Source organism: Alosa sapidissima, chromosome 15 (genome assembly GCF_018492685.1).
Source record: "Alosa sapidissima isolate fAloSap1 chromosome 15, fAloSap1.pri, whole genome shotgun sequence".
In the NCBI taxonomy this organism is placed as follows: domain Eukaryota; kingdom Metazoa; phylum Chordata; class Actinopteri; order Clupeiformes; family Clupeidae; genus Alosa; species Alosa sapidissima.
The window spans coordinates 2,277,022-2,297,757 of NC_055971.1; the positions used below are offsets into that span (position 1 = coordinate 2,277,022).

Here is a 20,736-nt window from a genome sequence, read left to right on the forward strand (position 1 = left end):
GGGATTGTTTTGAGAGCCTATGTATCTCAGATGTATATCAGAATAAAGGAATACTTCATATTACTCTAAACCACCTTCTGTAAATCAACTGTAAGCTTATACTACTGTCTACATTGCACTATATTTCTTGACCTGTGTCTATTGCATCCCCTTTCTATACTTTGCATCACATAACATACATGCATCACAGCTAAGATCTTTGGTTGCTATGAAGGCCAGTCATTCTAAATGGATGGTTGCTATGGCCAAAGTTCAGTTCTATCTCTGCCATTTTCAAGCGGGCATATCCTAGAATTCTGATTAACCTTATCTTATTTGAAACATCTCTATTTTACTTAGACTACTTCCATACAGTGGGTTCCATTAAGAAGTGGCCATGCGCTTATCGTGATTCACACAGCAACATTATTAAAATTATTATGTCACCATATGCCTATGCCTACGTTTGCAGAGAGGAGAACATTTTAATTTGATTCACAATGAAACGTTACATTTAATGTACACGTTGACAATAGGTTAGTTTTGGTTGTTGTTGGTGGTGTTACTGAATCTCTTAGTTATTCGATGCAAAATTGTTCCCTCGCTATTGGAAGCTCCTGTAGACGCATTTCAAAACATCGCGACATGAAATGACACAAAAAACTGTTTCTGAATAGGTCTTAGTGAGTTAGGAGTCCTCACGACTTCTTTTAAGCTGGTCACCGACGTAGATGCTACTTTTAGTGCTAATGCTTTGTGAATTACTCTTAGTAAAAAAACAAATAGGAGTCCTAAAGTTACGAGTGACTAAGTGCAAGCATCTCATATCAAATGACCATGGCATTACGCTAAGCAACATAAATCCCATACATAGCAACATAGCCTACATCTCCTCCCTATTGATGGGTTTCATCAGGTCCCTTTCCACAGGTGTATTAATCAAGCACCATGCAGTCTGCATTGATAATCAAGGTGCTTGATTTTATACACCTGTGGAAAGGGACCTGATGAAACCCATGAATTAAGTTACATATAGCTAGCCACACAAGAAATTAATGCTACTAAATCTCTGCTTAACATGCTAAATCTCCGCTTAACATTCTAATAACAAAAGGGGCACATTTATGTTGACCACTACAACATGGACCCTCATCCAAGACTTCCAAAGATATTGCGATATTCGAAATCGGGCATATGGTTCAAAAGTTAATTGCATGGATGCAATGTCAATTTTGACTCATTGGTGGCGCTAGACTGTCTGTGGTTCAGGCATAAAACTTGCTCAAATTCATTTTTATACTGTCCCAAATCAATGTGCCAAATTTCACAACTTTTTACTGTACGGTTCTATGGGCTGCCATAGACTTCAATGACAGCAGAAAGAGTGTGTAATAATAAGAAGAAAAGGTAGAATCACTATGGGTTGCCTCGCAGCTTCGCTGCTTGGCCCCCAATTACGAACATTACATAAAAACAAACGATTTACACGATTACTCCTGTCATATCAACCTAGCAACCGCCATAGCAACCAACATGACCCGAGCAACCACTTATTTAGCATATCAACCACCATATCTACCCTAGCAACACCTTAGCATGATCTCAATTACCCTAGTAACAACCTAATAACTATCACATTATGTCAACATAGCAACCACCATGATTACCCAATCATCCTGCATAGCAACTACTTATTTTGCATAGCAACCACCATATCTACCTTAGCAACCATCTCAATTAACCTAGCAACAATCTACCAACTACCACCACTATGTCAACCTAGCAACCACCATAGTAACCAACATGATTACCCTAGCAACCATCATTATAGTAACCACTTTATTATTGCAACCACCATATCTACCCTAGCAATTCTCTAGCAACCATCTCAAGTACCCCAGTAACAACCTAGCAACCACTTTGATATTGTCAACCAACATGATTACTCTAGCAACCACTTATTTACCAAAGCAACCACCGTATCTACCCAAGCAACACCCTAGCAACCATCTCCGTTAACCTTGCAACCATCTCAGTTAACCTTGCAACTATGAAGGTATATTGGGTGCAAAAGTGGCGAGCACATTTAACTGCAGATTTTGCATGTGCACACTATAAACTATAAATCGTGTGTCCTTCATTGATAAGGAAACATGCTGAGGTTACTTACTTTATGAGCAGGCAATGGTAGTCTGAGCGCAATCCAGGATCCAGATCCGGCCACCTTGTTTTCTCGATTGATTCGCTCGACGTGCACACATACAAATCTTTTTGCTCCTATTGTATCACCTAGCCAGGAGCAAAAGTATCGTCACTCGTAGAAGCAGATTCGAGCACTTGTATCAATTGACTTGTAGTCGTGCAAGAAAATCAAAGCGATCTGTAGAATTTTATTAATGAGAAATGATTTCACAGATGCACAACTTTGGATGCATTAGTTCACATTTGGGTTTACAAATGCACAAATGTTGTGCATGTTCTCAGATTATGAAACACAGATTTGCAAATGTGTTTCGCACCAACTGCGCTGCAACGATTGGAGCATAAGTGTCGAGTGCGTGACTCTTGAAAGTTGTGACTCACAGGATAGGATTTGTGTACCTGTAAAAAGGATTTGTGAACCCGTAGCCCCTATTTTGTGTTAACAAGATATAAAAAAATATGTACAACTTCAACTTTACTGTTACACATTTATGATTTTGGTGTGCACATGCAAACTCTGCAGTTAAATGTGCTCGCCACTTTTGCACCCAATCTACCTTCATATGCAATCACCAAAGCAACCAACATGATTAACCAACAACCAGCATTGCAACCGTTTTTATTAGCATAGCAACCACCATGTCTGCCCTAGCAACAACCTAACAACCATCTCAATTACCCTACTTACACCATAGTAACTATCTTTGCATTGTCTGTTTTAACTACATATGCTATTCAACATCTTACATTTTGCATTTTCATGCACTGGCAATTCCTTGGAAAGGCATTTCTAGTTAATGGATGCTGTTACACCATTATTTCCCTTTGAGTTTGAATAAAGTAATATATACTAATATATAAAGGTAAGGTAACTTTATTTATACCCGAGGGTAGATTTGGTTTGCAGTAGAGTGAGTAGGCTGCTTCCACACACACAGACAACACTTACAGAAGGACAACAATAGAGAAAGTGACATGACAGTGACAACAGTGCTTAAAACAAGAAGCATGGATACAGATATACAAAAGGTATTAGTATAATAAAAAAAGATGCTGAACAGAGTAAAAACCATCATGGCAGATACAAAACTAAGTCAAAATAAAGATAATGAATACTTTCATAAAATGTGATTGATAAAATCAGAAAAATGTGTTTTTTCAATTAAATCAATTTTTTCTATTTATTACCGCTGTTGCATGTTGTTGCTCCAAGGTAACATACTGAAATGTATCTGTTCCAAAAATATTTTTTCAAAATATTTTTTAATTGCTTATTGTGCTTCATTTTGTAAATAAGTGTGGCCAAATATTTTTTTAATCCATTATTTCATATAGCATGCAATAGAGGGTTAAGCACCAAATTTGATACTGCAATGTTAATTTGTAACGTTCTGTTTAACATACATGTATTTAGAACTAGGTCCGCTGCCGACATCGAGCAATATTTTGTTTCGCCTTATAGTGGCACTCGACCTTAATACAGCCCTCGGTAGCGCTTAGCTGAAAAGGTGCTTAAGCCAGTGGCAGAATGTGCGCAGGTATGTTATTTTTGTGAAATTCCTTCCTAACCAGAGCACTGTGTGATACTCCTGGTGTGGACCCGCAGCTGATCAGCGAGGAATGGGTGTATAACCACTACCGCTGGATAGTGTGGAAGAGGGCTTCCATGGAGAGGGCCTTTCCCCAGGAGCTGGGAGGCCTTTGCCTTACCCCAGAGCAGGTGCTACTGCAACTAAAGTACAGGTACAGCTCCCTCCTGTTTCTACACATAGAGAACCTGGCTCAGATATGGTGAGCTGACTGTACTTGGTTAATCAGGTATGATGTGGAGGTGGACAGGAGCCAGAGATCAGCCCTGAGGAAGATCATGGAGAGAGATGACTCCCCAGCCAAGACATTGGTCCTGTGTGTGTGTGATGTGGAGACCTCTGGAACAACCGGCAAAACTGAAGGACCAATATCCACCATCTGGCTAACTGATGGCTGGTACATGATCAGGGCTGCACTCGACCCTCCCCTTACTACTTTGCTGCAGAGAGGGCGCTTGAGTGTGGGAGACAAGCTGGTGACTCATGGAGCTGAGCTGGTGGGCTCTCAGGATGCCTGCTCTCCTCTGGAGGCTCCTAAATCTTTGATGTTGAAGGTGAGAGAGCATCATTAACAGATCGAATTGGCCACATCCGTCACAGTCACATGATCATAGTTCTCCACGACAAATTGTGAAATGGGTGTCTGAGAAATGCAAGGGGTAAGAGGTTCCTCACATGTTTTACTGTTCAGAGTTTTGCGAGAGATGTGCATCGCTGCCTTGGTTGCAAATTTACAGGAATTTTCTCAATAGACTTTTACTAATGTTAATGAACTATAATCAATTATTCACTAAACTCGGACGTCACCCGTCTGCCCCCCATCACACCCCGCATTACGATAACACACACAGCTGACCTGATACCTTCCTCAATAAATGACTATTGAAAAGGGCCATTTTACATTCAACTTTTAAATGTATATATGATCGCTGCGGCAACATAAAGGCTTGAAAAAGAAATAGGCAGGACACTTGTAGGAAACCAAAGCAAAACCAAAGCAAAAATAATATCAATAATATCAATATAGGGTACTTTTGAAATAGGCTGGACACCTGAATGAAAACGAACGTTGGGAAAAATGTAAAAACTAATGCCATGTCTCATTCAAATTTTTAAACTATTGGATAATCATGGCAATTTCTTTATTAGCAAGTGGTTGGCTATGCAACATGACATGACACATGAAGGCTAAAAAAAAGGGCTGGAGCTGGACACCTGTCATTAGTCTATATGTTCTCACTCAGAAAAAATAACATATCTACATGTTCTGGGGTGAGGCGTGTGGCAATCTGTTTACTGTCAATCTGGCTGCTGAAAATACTAGCTCAGATGGGACTCAGTTTGTGGGTAGGCCTACACATATAGCCTACACTTATAGATAGCACCGTGCCAATTTAGCAAACATCGGGAATTTTGTTATGTTGATTTTCCACCAATCTGTGGAATTTGTATCCAGGGGAGACAGGCTATCTTCAAGGTAACTCTCCACTTCTGCACACAAAATTTGTGCTGTTTCAAAAATGCGCGAGACCTTCACGGATATTCATTTACTTTCAAAATCAGTCGACTAATTTCTTAAAGGAACACTCCAACATTTTGGGAAATTGGCTTATTCACAGTCTCCCCCCATAGTTAGATAAGACGATGCATACACTTCTTGTCTCTGTGCATGCCTGAAGCACCCACCAGGTGGGCAGTTCCAACTAGCCTATAGCACCCAAATAGTGAGATAAAAACACCAACATTTTCTCATTTATATGTTGGCAAAAGTTTGATCAACTAGCCAACTAGCTCTGCTGGTGGGAAAAAGCATGGGACTCATGAGTTTTGCCGACTCTATACACAATGTAATTGACCTGATAGAAGTTTCATTTTTTCAGCTCGCAAGCCAACGGAGAGTTGCTAGACAACCCTGGCTGCAAATTACTAGGGTGCGTCTAGATTTCTTGGCTAGGGGAGATGGTGAATAAGCTCATTTTCCAAAATGTTGGCGTGTTCCTTTAATGACAAATAATAGATCATCGATTATTCATTAACAGCCCTAGACCCAATAAGATTCAGGGATGATTTACAGAGGTTGGACAAAATAGATAACATGGTCTCGGTCACTGAGTTTTGCATGGAGTGAACTTGATTCTTGCTAACAGCCTTATACCTATCCGCCTAAGTTAGCTAAAACATTAGCTCCCTCTCCCTCATTTACTGACTGTTGACTCTTGCTCCTGGGTGACCTGTAGATTTCAGCTAACAGCACCAGACCAGCACGGTGGGATACCAGGCTGGGATACCACTGTGACCCACGCCCTTTCCAGCTCCAGCTAGACACCTTGTTCAGTGATGGAGGTGTGGTGGGCTGTGTGAATTTACTGGTGCTCAGGAGCTACCCCATGCAGGTAGGACGAGTCACCTCATGACGCATGGCACCCTAAAGGAATTCAGTGTGTGAGACTGTTGGTATTTTATGTGTGAGACTTCCGCCCCAACAGTGGATGGAGAAAACAGCTGGAGGGGTGTTCATCTTCCGCAGTGAGCGTGCTGAGGAAAGGGAAGCCAGGAGTCATGAGGAACAGAAGCAGAAGGCCATGGAGTCACTCTTCAGCCGCATTCAGACTCAGCTGGAGAAGGAGGAGGAGCAAAGTATTTTGCATACCTAAATATGTCAATCATCTTATATATTCTCAGCATAGCTTGACTGAACCTTTTTCTTTTGTCTCGCAGAAAGGAAAAATAGGAGGGTACAGAAACAGACACTTAGTCGTCGAGAGATGGAAACTTTACAAGATGGGGAGGAACTTCATGAGGCCATGGAGTCTGACCCAACGTACCTACAGGTCAGTCACAGACAGACCGGCGGACATACAGGGGTTGGACAGTGAAACTAGAACACATGGTTTTAGGCCACAAATTATTAGTATGCCGTACAGCATCAGTTGTTCTTGAGAATGATAAGAGCACGGTGACCAGAGGGATTTGAGCCATTCTAGAATAGGAATGGGAATCCGGAATTTTCTAGTGACCAACCTGAGCAGAGAAGAAATGTGGTATATGAGAATGAACTCTGGCTGTTATAGTCTATAATAATGTGTGTGATAGATTGAACTTTTTGTTTTAATGTTTGGTTTGCCTTAGCCCCAAATAGGTTGAGAACCACTGTCACTGGTATGACAGTGATACATCATGCTTCAGTTCAATGTGCCGTTTCAGGTTTGTTGTGGATGTGACTGAAGTGCGAAATGTCTACTTTAGAACAGGGACCATATTTTGAATGAACAATGTATGCACTAGCAATGTATTAAGGGTAAAGAATGTCTGTATTGACCAGGAGTTATAGTCTAGACTGTTCCCATTATATAATTCTTAATAATAATAATGCCTGACTTTAGAATATGGAAGCAATTCATGACTAATAAGTACATTCTGCAGAGGTATTACTGATGATGATGTGCTTGCTACCAAGGAACCAGTTTCCACTTTAGAATGGGAGCCAGTTCCACTTTAGAATGGGAGCCAATCTCCCAGTTATTAAGTGCTATTTCACACAGCAACCTGGGCAGTGAAATGCAGCAATGAGGTTGAGCCATACACTTGCTTATTATACAACTGTTCTCCTACTATTTGGGATTTATTCAGACAGTATACAAGTAGGTTATGCATATTCTATTTTGTTACTTACTACTAATTAGTATGTAGAGATCAAGCCTTACAAGGTCATTATTAAGATTATATCAATAATAAAGGCCTAATTAGTCATGAACAAGAAATGTGTGAATACACACCTAACAAATGGTTAATGTTGCCTAACACATGCCTTACAAGTCACTAATACAGGTATTAATTAGGTATGTATTGGTGGCTAACATGTGAACCTTAAAATAAAGTGTTACCAAACAATGACATGCTAAGACTACATTAAGGAGAATATCAATAATAAACAATAATGTCAAATTAATTAACAGCCCAATTGAAATAAAACAACATTATACAAACCATAACACATAAGCGCTTAAACAACTAAGTATAAGTTGAATAGGAATGTCTTTAGACCCCTCTTAAACGACCCAAAACTACCACAGGAACGGAGAGCACTGGGCAATTCATTCCACCAACATGAAACCACTGAAGAAAAGAGTCTGGAATTAGACCCAGTTTTCATGACTGGTCGACACAACAGACGCTCGCCTCTATGTTTGATGACAACAAAATTAGCAAGTATTTCATACTGATTGCAGAAACATTTGTTTTCTTTTTCTGTCGGTCCGCCGCTCCTTGATCAATTGTGCAGCAAATTATCAGATGAAGCCCTGGGAATAATTTCATTCCAAGACCAGCAGTGTCCACGTTGTGGACTGCGGCCCATAGAGAAATGCTGGCCTACATGATGCTTTTGTTTTGATGACTCATGCGGTGGTGCGACACTGGTGGCTGGCCTTACCAGATCAGGTGTTTTTTCCGCTACCTATTAAGGCCTGTTTACGGTGTTTACGGTGTTTTTACAGTGTGCCAGGTTTCGCCTGGAAGGCTCCATAGAAATCTGGCACCCTATTGAAGGAAGTTAAACTGAGAGAGCGTGCAGTTCACAGACACCAGAATGAACGTGTTCACAGTAACTTTCATCAGGCAGTAATACAGTATGTTCAGTTCACGTTTGCCCAAAATATGAACAAGTTCATGAACTTTCGCACAACACTGGCGCTTACCCCTTCTTTATTTACGGTCTTGTCGCTGAATTCACCTTATTCACCCCGCCAGAACGAGGCTACAGGGTACAATTGCCATTACACCTCGGTCCAGAATATGGCAGTAATGCACTCCGTTTGCAAAAAAAAAATAGCTCACCGAAAAAGAAGGGTTCACTGGCCTGTTCTTTTTCAGTGAGTGTTTTTTGGCAGCTTGCAAACAGAGTAATGGCAAGTGTACCCTGTAGCCTCGTTTTGGTCGCGGGTGAATAAGGCGAATAGCACCTACACACCACCAATGTAATGACATTACAGATACAGTGCAACCAGAAAGTTTTCAGACCCTTTGAAGTTTTCCACATTGTTATGTTTCAGACTTATCTTAAAATGGATTCAATATTGTTTTTCTCATCAATCTACACACAATCCTCCACAAAACAGCAGGTGTTTGGAGTGTTTTGTACATTTATATATATAAAAAAAAGATAAAGTAAAATGGCCAGATGGAAGTCATTTTCTGCCGGGAGTTTGCCAAAAAGCACCTGAACAACTCTCAGACCATGAAAAGTAAAAACATCTGGTCTGATGAAACAAAGACTGAACTATTTGGCCACAATTCCCAACGACATGTGGAAGAAACCAGTCACTGAGCTGCACTGATTGTTGTCCTTCTTTCCTACGCTTCTCTCATCTTCTCAAAGGAACTCTGGAGCTCATTCATAGTGACCATTGGGTCCGTGGTTACCTGTCTGACTAAGGCCCTTCGTCTTCGACTGTTGGTTGTTCCAAACTTTTCCATTTGAGAATGATTGAGGCTACAGTGGTCTTGGGCACTTTCAATGCTGCAGAAATGTTGGGGAAAGCTTGTATCTTTCCCCAGATCTGTGTCTTCATACAAACCTGTCTTGCGGGTCTACAGACAATTCTCTCGACCTTGCGGCTTGGTTTTCACTCTGACTTACACCATCAACTGTGAGACCTTATATATGTGTGCCTCTCCTAATAATGTCCAGTGAATTCATTTAGGCACAGGTGGACTCCAATTAAGTTGTAAAAGCATCTCAAAGACCATTGATAGAAGTAGGATGCACCAGAGCTTAATTGCAAGCATCATAGACAAGTGCTATTTTTGAGATGTGCATCCTAGAGGTGTGCTGAATCCAACTAGCCCTGTTCCCAAGCTGAATTTTGTGTTTTTGACCATCTAATTAGCATAAACAAAATGGTTGCCAAAATGACGATTTTGGGCACTTTCTTTGGGCGGATCGCATTATACCATGTAAATAAATTCATATTGGTCACGTGTGCTTCTCAGAAATCTCCCTTGGTCAATAAATCAAGGGCACAGCCTGTGGAAAAAAAGGGGAAAAAATCTATTATGCCTATGCTAATTACCTGAAAAAAACAAATTGCTGAAACTTTATAACTGAGCAGGCATATTTGACAAATGAGAATTTTTTTGAGGGTTAAGATGAAATGTAAAGTTTACAATTGTGCAGACAAATATTTCTGAAGAATTGATTGTTTCCTCGGAGTTCACCAATGCCTAAATTCTTAAGCAATTCATGGTGCTTTTCAAGACGTCAATTTTGTTTCGATTAAGTACTGAAGCTGGCACAGATGAGATTTCTTTGGATTTCTTATGTAGAAAATCTACCGAGAGCCACCAACCAATCAGGGAACAGAGATATTGAGAGAGATTATTACACAGACATGATCTTTGAATGTGTTACGTCCCCGCCCCTTTTTCAGGGGAAGCAGACCACTTGGAAACCTATTTAGTACAGCGGCTAAGCACCGGAATCGTTGGCACAGTTATACTACTACCCCTAGTGATCAAAAATTGAAATGGACCCCAACACATAGCGCCTTCTAGTGACCGCCATCTTGAATTAAAATATGACTACCATTCTTAATAGAATTGTTGATACAACTTCAAAATGAAACCAGATAAAAAAAGTCTTTTAAGTTCTAACACTCAATTTTTGGGGTCAAGGAAGCTATTGACATGATTTCCAAACAAACTTGATGTTGGCCATTTTGAAATCCAATATGGCGGATACCAAATGTGAAAATATAGACCATCTCTATTGTTATTCATGATAGAAATATCATTCAAAAACTATTTCAAAGTTTGAACAGTCATTTTATAACATGACAACCTCAATAATACACGAGGCATCAAGTATAATCTGGTAAGTTTCCAATATGGCCACTATGTGTAAGAAAATAAGCCAATTATTCTATATCTTGGTTAATTGAAGTAACTACCTACATCAATAAATTTATATTCTACCTTCTTCTCTTTCTGAGCAAACCTTAACTCTTACTATACACTGCTCAAAAAAATTATACACTTTAAAAAATAAATAACATCAGATCTCAATGGGGAAAAAACATCATGCTGGATATCTACATTATATTACATTTGTCTGACGCATTTTTAGCCAAAGCGACTTACAACCTGGGAAACAGTTTAACGCTTTTAAAATAATTCTCTCAACAATTCTAGAACCATTTAAAACAATTCAAAAAGGTAGAGTGCAATAGGGAAAAGTGCACCAGTGAGTGCTGTTTTTATACAGTCAAGTCAGGTGGTAAGTGGTAGAATTAGCTAGTTGTAAGTAGTGCTACGAGAGAGATATTCTCTGAAGAGCTGGGTCTTCAGGAGTTCTAGTAGCTCTAGTAGGAACTGGTAGTGCGTTCTACCAACGAGGAACAACAGATGAAAAGTTTGGCAGAGATAGACCATGTTTGTCTGAAGAGCGCAACGGTCGGGGGGTAGCATATGCCTGTATGAGGGCATTCGAGTAGGTGGGAGCAGTAGGTTTAGCTGGGAGGACCAGCAGTTTGGTTTTTGAGAGGTTTAGCTGGAGGTGGTGTGCCTTCATCCATGTAGATATGTCTGAGAGGCAATCCGAGGTCCGTGCCGAGACCAAGGGGTCATCAGGTGGAAAGAACAGATAAAGCTGTGTGTCATCTGCATAACAGTGGTATGAGAAGCTGTGTGAATGGATAATCTGTCCCAAAGAAGTGGTGTGGATAGCAAAGGGAAGGGGGCCCAGTACTGAGCCCTGGGGGACCCCTGTGGTGGGATGGTGAGGTGCGGACAGCTGTCCAAGCCATGATGCATTAAACGAGCATCCTGTGAGGTAGGATTCAAACTGATATGGACTGGGTAATATGTTGGGAACAAAAGGATGCCACTTTGTTATTTGGGAATGAAAATGATCAATCCACAGAGGACTGAATTCAAAGACCCAGTGGAAAAAATGACTCAGCAAGCTAGTCCATTTTGCTTGAATTTCAGCGCAGCAACTAATGATGGTACTCAGTAGTTCGTATGGCCCCGACATGCTTGATGGCATCGGGGTATGCTCCTAATGAAACGGCGGATGGTGTCCTGGGGGATCTGCTCCCAGATGCAGGGCTCCGAACCGGTTCAAGGAACGAAAACCGAAAACGAACAGAATTTTACGGAATTTTACTAGGAACGGAAACGAAAACAAAATGGTCTTCAACTGTTCCGGAACAGAAACGTTATTCTGAAATCCACAAAACCGGTTAAAATTTCGCAAAAACGTTTTTTTTTCGTTCTCTATATATTTTATAAAATTTCGCAAAAGCATATCCTATGTCAGGGAGACTATTTCCGGTTGTGCGAAAAACAAGCCCGCATTTACACTGTTAATGTGAGATAACAAGCCGCTATGTAGCCAACTACTGTAGGCGAACAGCCTAATAATTTGATTTCTGCAGTTTGAAAAAAAAAAAAAAACGAATAAATGGACCTTTGGTCCAAATGTGTATATTTTGTCTTACTGTTGTAATGTAACCTATCCGTCTGCCACTTCGGATCTTAGGCCAGCTCGTAGCGTAGGCTACTGAAACTGATTTGGAAATTGTTTGTAGCCTATGCGTAATAGCCTATTTTGCCTGTCCACGCTTTGTCGTTTTAAAGTCGGGATTTGAAATGTTTGCGCAATTATAGCCTATTCTATGTAGAAGAGTTAAACAGGAAATTTGAGATAGGCCTTGTCAGCAACAGACAGGTTCGTTTATAAACAGGGTTGGAATTATAGCGCAAGCCTTTGAAGATCTCCATATGGATAAAACTTAGGCTACAACCAGGAGGAGTTTAGCACGTATCCAGAAATATTTTTGATAAGAAATTATTTATAGGCATAGGTTAGGCCTATAGTAAGTCTGTAGGCTATGGGATGGATAGCCCATCTGAATGTTTTTGGATGCCGCCTGTGATTTATTATTTTTGGGCATAGCTACGATATAGGCTAAATCAAGAGGAAATAATGAGTATGTCTATTCTAAGGTAAAGTCCACAAAAATAGACTTGATAGGCCCGCCAAACACTGCCGGAACTTTAAGAACGAACGATATTTTGCGTTCCGAACCGGTTCAGGACCGATATGTTGGTGGCGGAACGCATGCAAGAACGAAAACGTTAAACATAGGCCTACCTGAACCGTTCGGAACGGAACGTTTGAAAAATAATTTCGTTTTCAAGCCCTGCCCAGATGTGGACATGGCCATCACTGAGCTCCTTGACAGTCGGTGGTACAACCTGGCAGTGTTGTATGGACCAAAATATAATGTCCCAGAGGTGTTCAATCGGATTTAAGTCAGGAGAGTGTTGGGGGACAGTCAATGGTATCAATGCCTTCATCCTCCAGGAACTGCCTCCACATTCTCGCTACATGTGTCCAGCCATTGTTGTGCACCAGGAGGAACCCAGGGCCCACTGCACCAATACAGGGTCCGACAATGGGTCTGAAGTTTTCATCCTGATGCCTAAGAGCAGTGAGGGTGCAGTTTTCTTGCCCATAGAGGTGTTTGCGTCCTTCCAAGGATGCAGATTATCACTGGTCATGCTGAATGATGTTGCAGGCAGCATTACATTCTCCAAGACATCTTTAGACGTCACATGCTCAGGGTGAACCTGGTCTCATTTGTGAAAAGCACAGGGTGTCAATGGCGAACCTGCCAATTTTGTATTCTATGGAAAATGCCAATTGAGCTGCACGGTGCTGGGCAGTGAGCATAGGTCCTTCCAGAGGCCATCGGGCCCTCAGGCCACCTTCATGAAGTCTGACAGTGTGGTCAGAGACAGTCACACCAGCGGCCTGGAGAGGTCATTTTGTAGGGCTCTGGCAGGGCTCTTACTGTTTGTTGTTGCACAAAGGAGCAGATACTGGTCCTGCTGCTGGGTTAAGGACCCTCTACCATCCTGCCCAGCTCTCCTAGAGCAACTGTCTCCTGGAATCTCCTACATGCTCTTGAGACTGTGCTGGGAGACACAGCAATGGAATGTATTGGTGTGCCTTTCTGGAGGAGTTAGACTACCTGTGCAACGTTTGTAGGCTCCAGGTATAGGCTTATGCAGTAGTGACACTAGTGAAAATTCAATCAAGGAGGATAAAGATGGAAAATGTATCATTTGCCACCACCTCTAAAACCATTCCTGTTTTTACAGACCTATCTCCCTTCTTCCTTTCTTGTCAAAGTTTTTTGAGAAAGTGGTCTTCAAGCAAGTCTTGGACTATATCAGAACAACCTGCTAGACCCTATGCAGTCTGAGTCATTCTACTGAAACTGCTTTTCTGTCTGTGACCGACGCATTGAGAGTAGCTAAGTCTTCATCTAAGTTGCTAAGTCATTAGTATTCATTCTACTAGACTTATCTGCAGCCTTCGATACTGTTAACCATGACATTCTCCTTTCTACACTATCTGAACTGGGATGTCTAGGAAAGCCCTTGACTGGTTTAAATCCTACCTTAAAGAGCACATGACCTCACCACAGGTGTGCCTCACGGATCAGTATTAGGGCCCCTACTTTTCTTTATATACACACTTCCTTGGGTGAGACCATTTGCTCCCATGAATTTGATTATCACTGCTATGCGGACAATACTTAACTTTACCTGTCTTGAGCTTTTGGTGTTTCCACCACAAAGCACACCCAAGGACTGGGCGCTGAACGCACTAGCAAGTGTCCTAAAAGTGCTGGTTCACTGACTAGCAAGAGCCCTAATGTGTCAGGAGGGAGCTAAACTCATAAGGTATTACATATTTAAATTAGCTTCATTGACAGGCATAATAAGTTTATGGGATGCAAAATGTTAAACTACAATAAAACAAAATAGACCTTTTCAAACAATCACTATAAGAAACTTTAGCATATGCTAATTGGCCCCACCCACCTCAATTGAATTAGGCTAACAGTAGGATGTGTTGGACTGGGTTATGTACTAATTTATCTAACTATTTCCCAAAAGGCAGCATATGTTTCTTTAAGAGACTTGACAGACACTAGCATCCATGGGTTTTAGCCTCCTTGCTAGCATGCCAGCCTCTAGGGGGCAAATTAGAAGGATTGAGCCCAGGCAAGTGCAGGGTTTAGTCACACAGTCGACACTTCACACATAGCCTAAATGCACCCCAGTTTTTGACTCGGTGTCAGAATGTATGGCTACTTCCTTAAAATCCAACATGTCTGCCATTTTAATTATGCTATAGACACGTCATATTATGTGTTAAAAACAGTATAGCATTATAAATGTAGAAAAAAGGGCATATTTTGGCGGCCATATTTGAAGTCACGATAGGGGCCACTAGGGGGCGCAATGTGTTGGGGTCCATTTCAATTTTTGATCACTAGGGGTAGTACTATACCTGTACCAAGTTTCATGCTTTCTGCAAAAACTGAACGCTTCAGGTAAAAATCTGGCCTTAGCCGCTGTACTAATTATATGGGCTAGGCCTACATCAACGCGACCATTACACAGTGTGTCACAAACAAAGTCACAATCAAGCTGCCTGTGGGTTTGGCAAGCTGCACTTTACATGTTATAACATCCACAAATATAAGTTATACCTTAATTCTATCACCATTGATAGAAGTAGGATGCACCAGAGTTCAATTGCAAGCGTCATATCATAACAAAGGGTCCGAATACTTATGTAATAGAATAGAATATTTCAGTCTTGTATTTTTTTTATAAATTTACAAAACACTCCAAACACCTTCTATTTTGTGGTCTAAACATAACAAAATTTGGAAAACATGGTTGCACTGTAAGTGTGTAATAGTTTAAAAAAGAAATTTTGAAGTATTCATGTAGCAATGAGGAAACACACAGTTAAACATTACTTAACTTTTCATTTTATTTTACACTTAGTAATGTGTTTGGATAAATCTGTAGTTTTTGTTTAGTAGAGTACATTTTGTTCATGTTAAACATGATAAACCCTTTTGGACAATGCTATGCTGTGTACCTTTTTATATTGAAATTTTGGAAATAATTTAAAAGTGATAAGTTACAAGTGAAAATGTTATGTATAAAAACACAGTGGTGATGTATGATAAGCATTCTCCATGTGATCGTCTACCTGTTGCGTCATACCACAATGGTCAAAACCTCTGTCTGTCACCATGCACACCTGGAGCGCCCAAAGCCAGTCTACTTTGCAGTACCATATGTTCACCTTTGTGCCGAAGCCATTGATCTCCTCAATCAGGTACAATTTTGTCATATCTAGAGAATGCAGTCTAACAGTGTTAACATTATTGTTGTGGTGATGTTAGGCTGACCTACGTGAGGAGCAGTTGGCCAGTCTTTGCAGCTTCAGACGCTCATTGGAGGAGAGGAGGCAGGCGCAGCTGCAGGACCGTTTCCGACGGGCTTTGCAGGAGGCAGAGCAGGGGAGTGCCAGTTGCGCCAGTAGGGATGTCACCCCAGTGTGGAAACTTGCAGTCTGCGACGCCAACCGCCAGCAGAGCAGCAGCAGTAAAGGCTCAAGTACTGTATCAAATGTGTACCCTCACAATACACAGTTGTGTGCTTTGGTGTCTTGTTAAAAGTATATTACCGGTATGTTCTTTCTGCCGCTGATGTGGATGCATCTCGGGGAACAAACCCAGGTATTGAGTGTTTGAAATCAGACCATAAATCTACATCTTTTAAATCTACAGGAGAGACTAGGGTTGTTTTTGTTTGGAATATTTTGTTGAATAGATCTAATTTACAGTGTTTCCAGCAGGACATTTGCTAGTAAAGGTGGTGGATGTCTGGGGGGTTGTTATGTAAAAAAAAAAGTAAAAAAAATATATATAGCCTATATATAGTTAGCCCTGCATGAGTAGTTGATATTGACAAGGAGCTGTAAAGTTACAGCATGTTTGATCTCCGCAATTGCTAAGTTCTTATCACAACGTAGTCAGAGTCAACTTGAATGCAACAGTGTCATCCTCCAGCTTTGTTTACTTTTCACAGTGGTTTCAGACGTTGCTGCAAAGGATTATGGGTAGTAGGGAGCATGGAGTATGCATCGATGCAGCCTTCAAAAACGGTCGTTATTTGGGTAATTCTAAGATGTTGTAGAAAGGATTAGCAAAACTTCGTTTTTATGGTTTCGAACCGCACTTGCTGCCTCGCTCCCAAGTTAGATATCATAAATCTTAAAGGTGCTCTAAGCCAGTGTTTTTCAACCCTTTTTGTCCCACGGCACACTTTTGATATTTAAAATGTCCCATGGCACACTAACATCCTGTGTGAAGAAAAAATAAACATACCATAGCCTAAAATTTCAAATAATACACAGCTTATTAAGCTTATTATGGCTTCTATGCAAGACCTGCTCAATAAAACAAACGCCCTCTGTTTCATTTGTAGGTGATTTATATCTAATTTAGTTGTTGTTATGAACTGGATATGTGATGATTCTGTTAATACTGGATATGGGGCCCCTGTTGTACAATGCCTGCATACCACAAATAGTGCAATCATACAATCAATGAGAGCATGTGGTTATAAATTCTTTGATGCAACAGTTGCTTTTCTGGACCAGTGAGTGACATTTGGGTAATTTTCTGCGGCACACCTGATGATCTCTCACGGCACACTGGTTGAAAAACACTGCTCTAAGCGATGCTGGGCAACGTCACTTCTGTTGACTTTCAAACAAAAGAGAGCTAGCTCGCTACTTCCTCCCCCTCCCTCCCGTGCTGCTCCCGTGCAATTGAAACTCTCCTAAACGTGCATCTCGTCTGTGATTTGCTGGAACAGTTTGTTATGTTTTCATGGGCTAGGTTTGTCCAGGTGGTTTTTGTTGCTGTTCTTGAAGCCTGGGCTGTCCACAGAGATCGCGTCTTTTTACAGTGTAATCAGGACACAGACAGCTAGCGGTTGGTTAGGTAATGTTTGCAGTAAGTGTCATAAAATGTTTTAGCCTAAAAAACGTGTGGCATCGCTTAAAGCACCTTTTAAAAGGCAGCAGTTTTTTACCTTACCTTTTTACCTATCTTAAATCTTAAAAGGCAGCAGTTTTTCAGTCTGTTACAAACAGAGCCTGAGAAAGAGCGGGGCAAGGACAGTCTGCCTAAAGTGCACATAGCTCTGCAATAAGAGCTATGAAATTATCTTTTTTCCCCTTTTCTTTTAGAAAATGTAGTAAGGCAGGAGGTTGGGGTAAGCTGTAAAGCACTGCTGGAAACACTGAGATTTCTCGGCACTAGAGCCGGATAGATCACATGAATTATTTATTCATCCGTCAAAGCTGTAATAAGGAAGGAAATATAACCACAGTGAACACTTAAGTCTTTGATTCTTGATTTACAGTTTTCCTGCTTAACATCTGGCGCCCTAAAATGGAGTTGGTCTCACTGTTGAAGGAGGGGGGTAGATACCGAGCCTATCACTTGTCCACATCAGAGGACAAGAGGAAGGCCAGCACCGCTGCTATCTCACTCACTGCCACCAAGAAAACACATTTTGAGCATATGAAGGTTACTGCTTCTACTACTACTGCTACTGCTTCTACCATTACTGCTACAATGACTACTGTATGAAAATAATACATGATTTGAACAGGCTAGGTAAAATATACAGGCAATCTTGAATTGATTTTGTTTGTATTTGTACTTAAGGTTGTGCCGGAGCTGTTACAAGAAGTATTTGAGCCACGTCAGTGCCCAAGCTTCAACTCTCTTCAGAGACATTTATTCCACTCTACCTATGGGGAGGTGGATGTTGTAGGATATGTCATCTACATCAGTGTCAAAAATGGTACCCTCATTCTCTTTATAATTTAAATTTGACTCTTGAGATATTGATTTGTTTGTTTCTGGCTTGTTTCTAGCAGTTTTGTACACTGGTTCTGCTGTAGCACAGCAACTGGCTGGAAAACTCTTCACTCTGGCTACAATAATTAAGCTCAGAAGAATAATACAAGGATAATAAATGTAATTTTAGTATACAATAAATGGAATTTTGTAGAGACTAATTTTAAAGATGGTATGCTCTTTCATTTGCTGATGATTGCAGGTCTCTCTCCAGTGTTGTACCTAGTTGATGAGAGGGTGGACTTTGTGTCTGTCCGCTGCTCCAATACTCTGAGGCAGCTGGCTGTGGAGGAGCTTGTGAAGCCCCAGACCCTTTTAATTGTGAGCAACGCCCTCATCCGTCAGGCCTCAGCACCCATTCCAGCCTTGTATGCAGGAGACTTTACAGCGTTCAGAACAAGCTCTTCAGAGCCTCATACCCAGGAGCGAACGAGACAGCTAAAAAGTCTAGTGCAGGTATTATTCTTTTATGCAAGTTTTTTCTAATAGAGGAAAGCACCTGCATTACAAAATGTCTTGGCTGGTTTATTTCCCTACTATATTATTACACTAACTACTATTTCCTTAACCTGGGATGTTCTGTTTTGTGTCATTTAGAACCTAGACCAATTTTTTAAGAGTGCAGAGGAGAAACTGTCTAACTTAATCCCCATGCAAAGCTTATTGACCCAGTCATGTTCAAGTTTGACATCTGATCCATGTCAGAATGCATGGAATAAGGTGAGAGGACAGTGAGCTGATGCAATTATATGATTACATTCACTAAATCATGCCAGATTAATTTATTTATTTATTCATTCATTCATCACAGCAGCCACAACTGCCCATTACCCCTGTGGGCAAGGGGACTCTGGCAACCGGGACCTCAGAGGGAAACCACCCAAAAAGCCTGAAGAGACGAAGGGGTTTTGAGTACCTATCACGTATCCCCTCTCCCCCTTCTCTTAGCCCCCTGGTTGCTGCAATATCCCCTCATGTGAAGAAAACGTTCAATCCTCCTCGGAGGTCTGATATACTGTGTACTAAGAGCAACACCTCTATTCTATCACCACAAGTGCCTAACTTTCCTCGATCAGAAGACGAATGGGTGAAGGATGAGGAGTTAGCCTTGATAAACACTCAGAATTTGCTGGATTGATTGGTTAAATAAACCAAACTGAATTTCCATTTGAATGCATGACTTGACGCAAGGACAGTAGCATTGGACAGGCCTAATGTAACTTCTGTAAATAAACCCTAATTATATAGACTGAGGAATATGACTCATCATTTTGTCTTCATCATGTTCCCTGTCTACCACATTTTTTAAGTTAATGATTGATCCTGAATGGAAGTTTGAGTGACACAAAGGCACTGTCCACTATGTACAGGCAAAACAAAAGTAAAAATAAGTGAAGGAAAACAAAAAGATAGTTGCATCAATCTGTTATAGATTAAGTTTCATGGCCATTGGTAGAAATATCCTTTGATCAAAAAGGTTTCAAATATATAGCATAGCACTGTATCGAGTGGTTTTTGACTGGTTTTGAGTGGTCTGCAACTGCATCTCATCATCCTACTGGTTAGTTGATATCGGCCATGACGCAAACTGAGCCCCTCAGAAGTTATGTAAATGTATGTGTACTTTTGTTCATATATCCATTATTTCAACAGCTTCACAGAGAGATGTGTTGCACGGCTGTCTTGTGTTCCGTGTATGACTGCCAATCATAACAGTTCTCTGACATCACAGATGTCACCATTTTCCTAACTCAAGCTTAGCATAAATGATTGTCATTATTTACTTATATGGGGTAGAACTGTCACTCAAAAAAGATCCTTTGATTCATTTGATATTTTAGCAGATATCGTCATAATTTACTAGGATTTGGGAACGATGTTAAATCACAGTGGTAGTCTAACCGATTAACCCAGCTGTTCTCACAAAATAAGACTTTGTTCAGGGCAGGAGCACCGCTAGAAATATTGGGCCGAATGAAAGAAAATCATTTTGTGCCCCCAGAAATGCTAGGCGGGTCCAGGGCATGCCCTCTTGGAAGAATATTTTGATTTATAAGCCCTTAAATTGTGACCACGCCAAACTCTGCCATCCATGTCTTTATGGATCTTGCTTTGTGCACTGGTGCACAGTATGGGGGAACAGGAAGGGG

The 20,736-nt window shown here is 40.9% G+C and overlaps 1 protein-coding gene across 3 annotated transcripts in view; it reads left to right on the forward strand.

The window, feature by feature from the left end:
- Nucleotides 1–19,835, forward strand: part of brca2 (BRCA2 DNA repair associated) — a 48,814-nt gene extending 28,979 nt beyond the window's left edge. Inside the window, exons 16-26 of one of the 3 annotated variants that reach the window (XM_042062977.1) lie at nt 3,754–3,924; nt 4,000–4,324; nt 6,008–6,163; nt 6,257–6,407; nt 6,489–6,601; nt 16,052–16,265; nt 18,084–18,250; nt 18,392–18,530; nt 18,789–19,042; nt 19,184–19,306; nt 19,398–19,835. In XM_042062977.1, the coding sequence (XP_041918911.1) occupies nt 3,754–3,924; nt 4,000–4,324; nt 6,008–6,163; nt 6,257–6,407; nt 6,489–6,601; nt 16,052–16,265; nt 18,084–18,250; nt 18,392–18,530; nt 18,789–19,042; nt 19,184–19,306; nt 19,398–19,724 (2,140 nt within the window). In that variant the 3' untranslated portion in view covers nt 19,725–19,835. The remainder of the gene's footprint in view (nt 1–3,753; nt 3,925–3,999; nt 4,325–6,007; nt 6,164–6,256; nt 6,408–6,488; nt 6,602–16,051; nt 16,266–18,083; nt 18,251–18,391; nt 18,531–18,788; nt 19,043–19,183; nt 19,307–19,397) is intronic. The other 2 variants (XM_042062978.1, XM_042062979.1) reach the window with 2 other exon arrangements.
- The last annotated feature ends 901 nt before the right edge of the window (nt 19,836–20,736 follow it).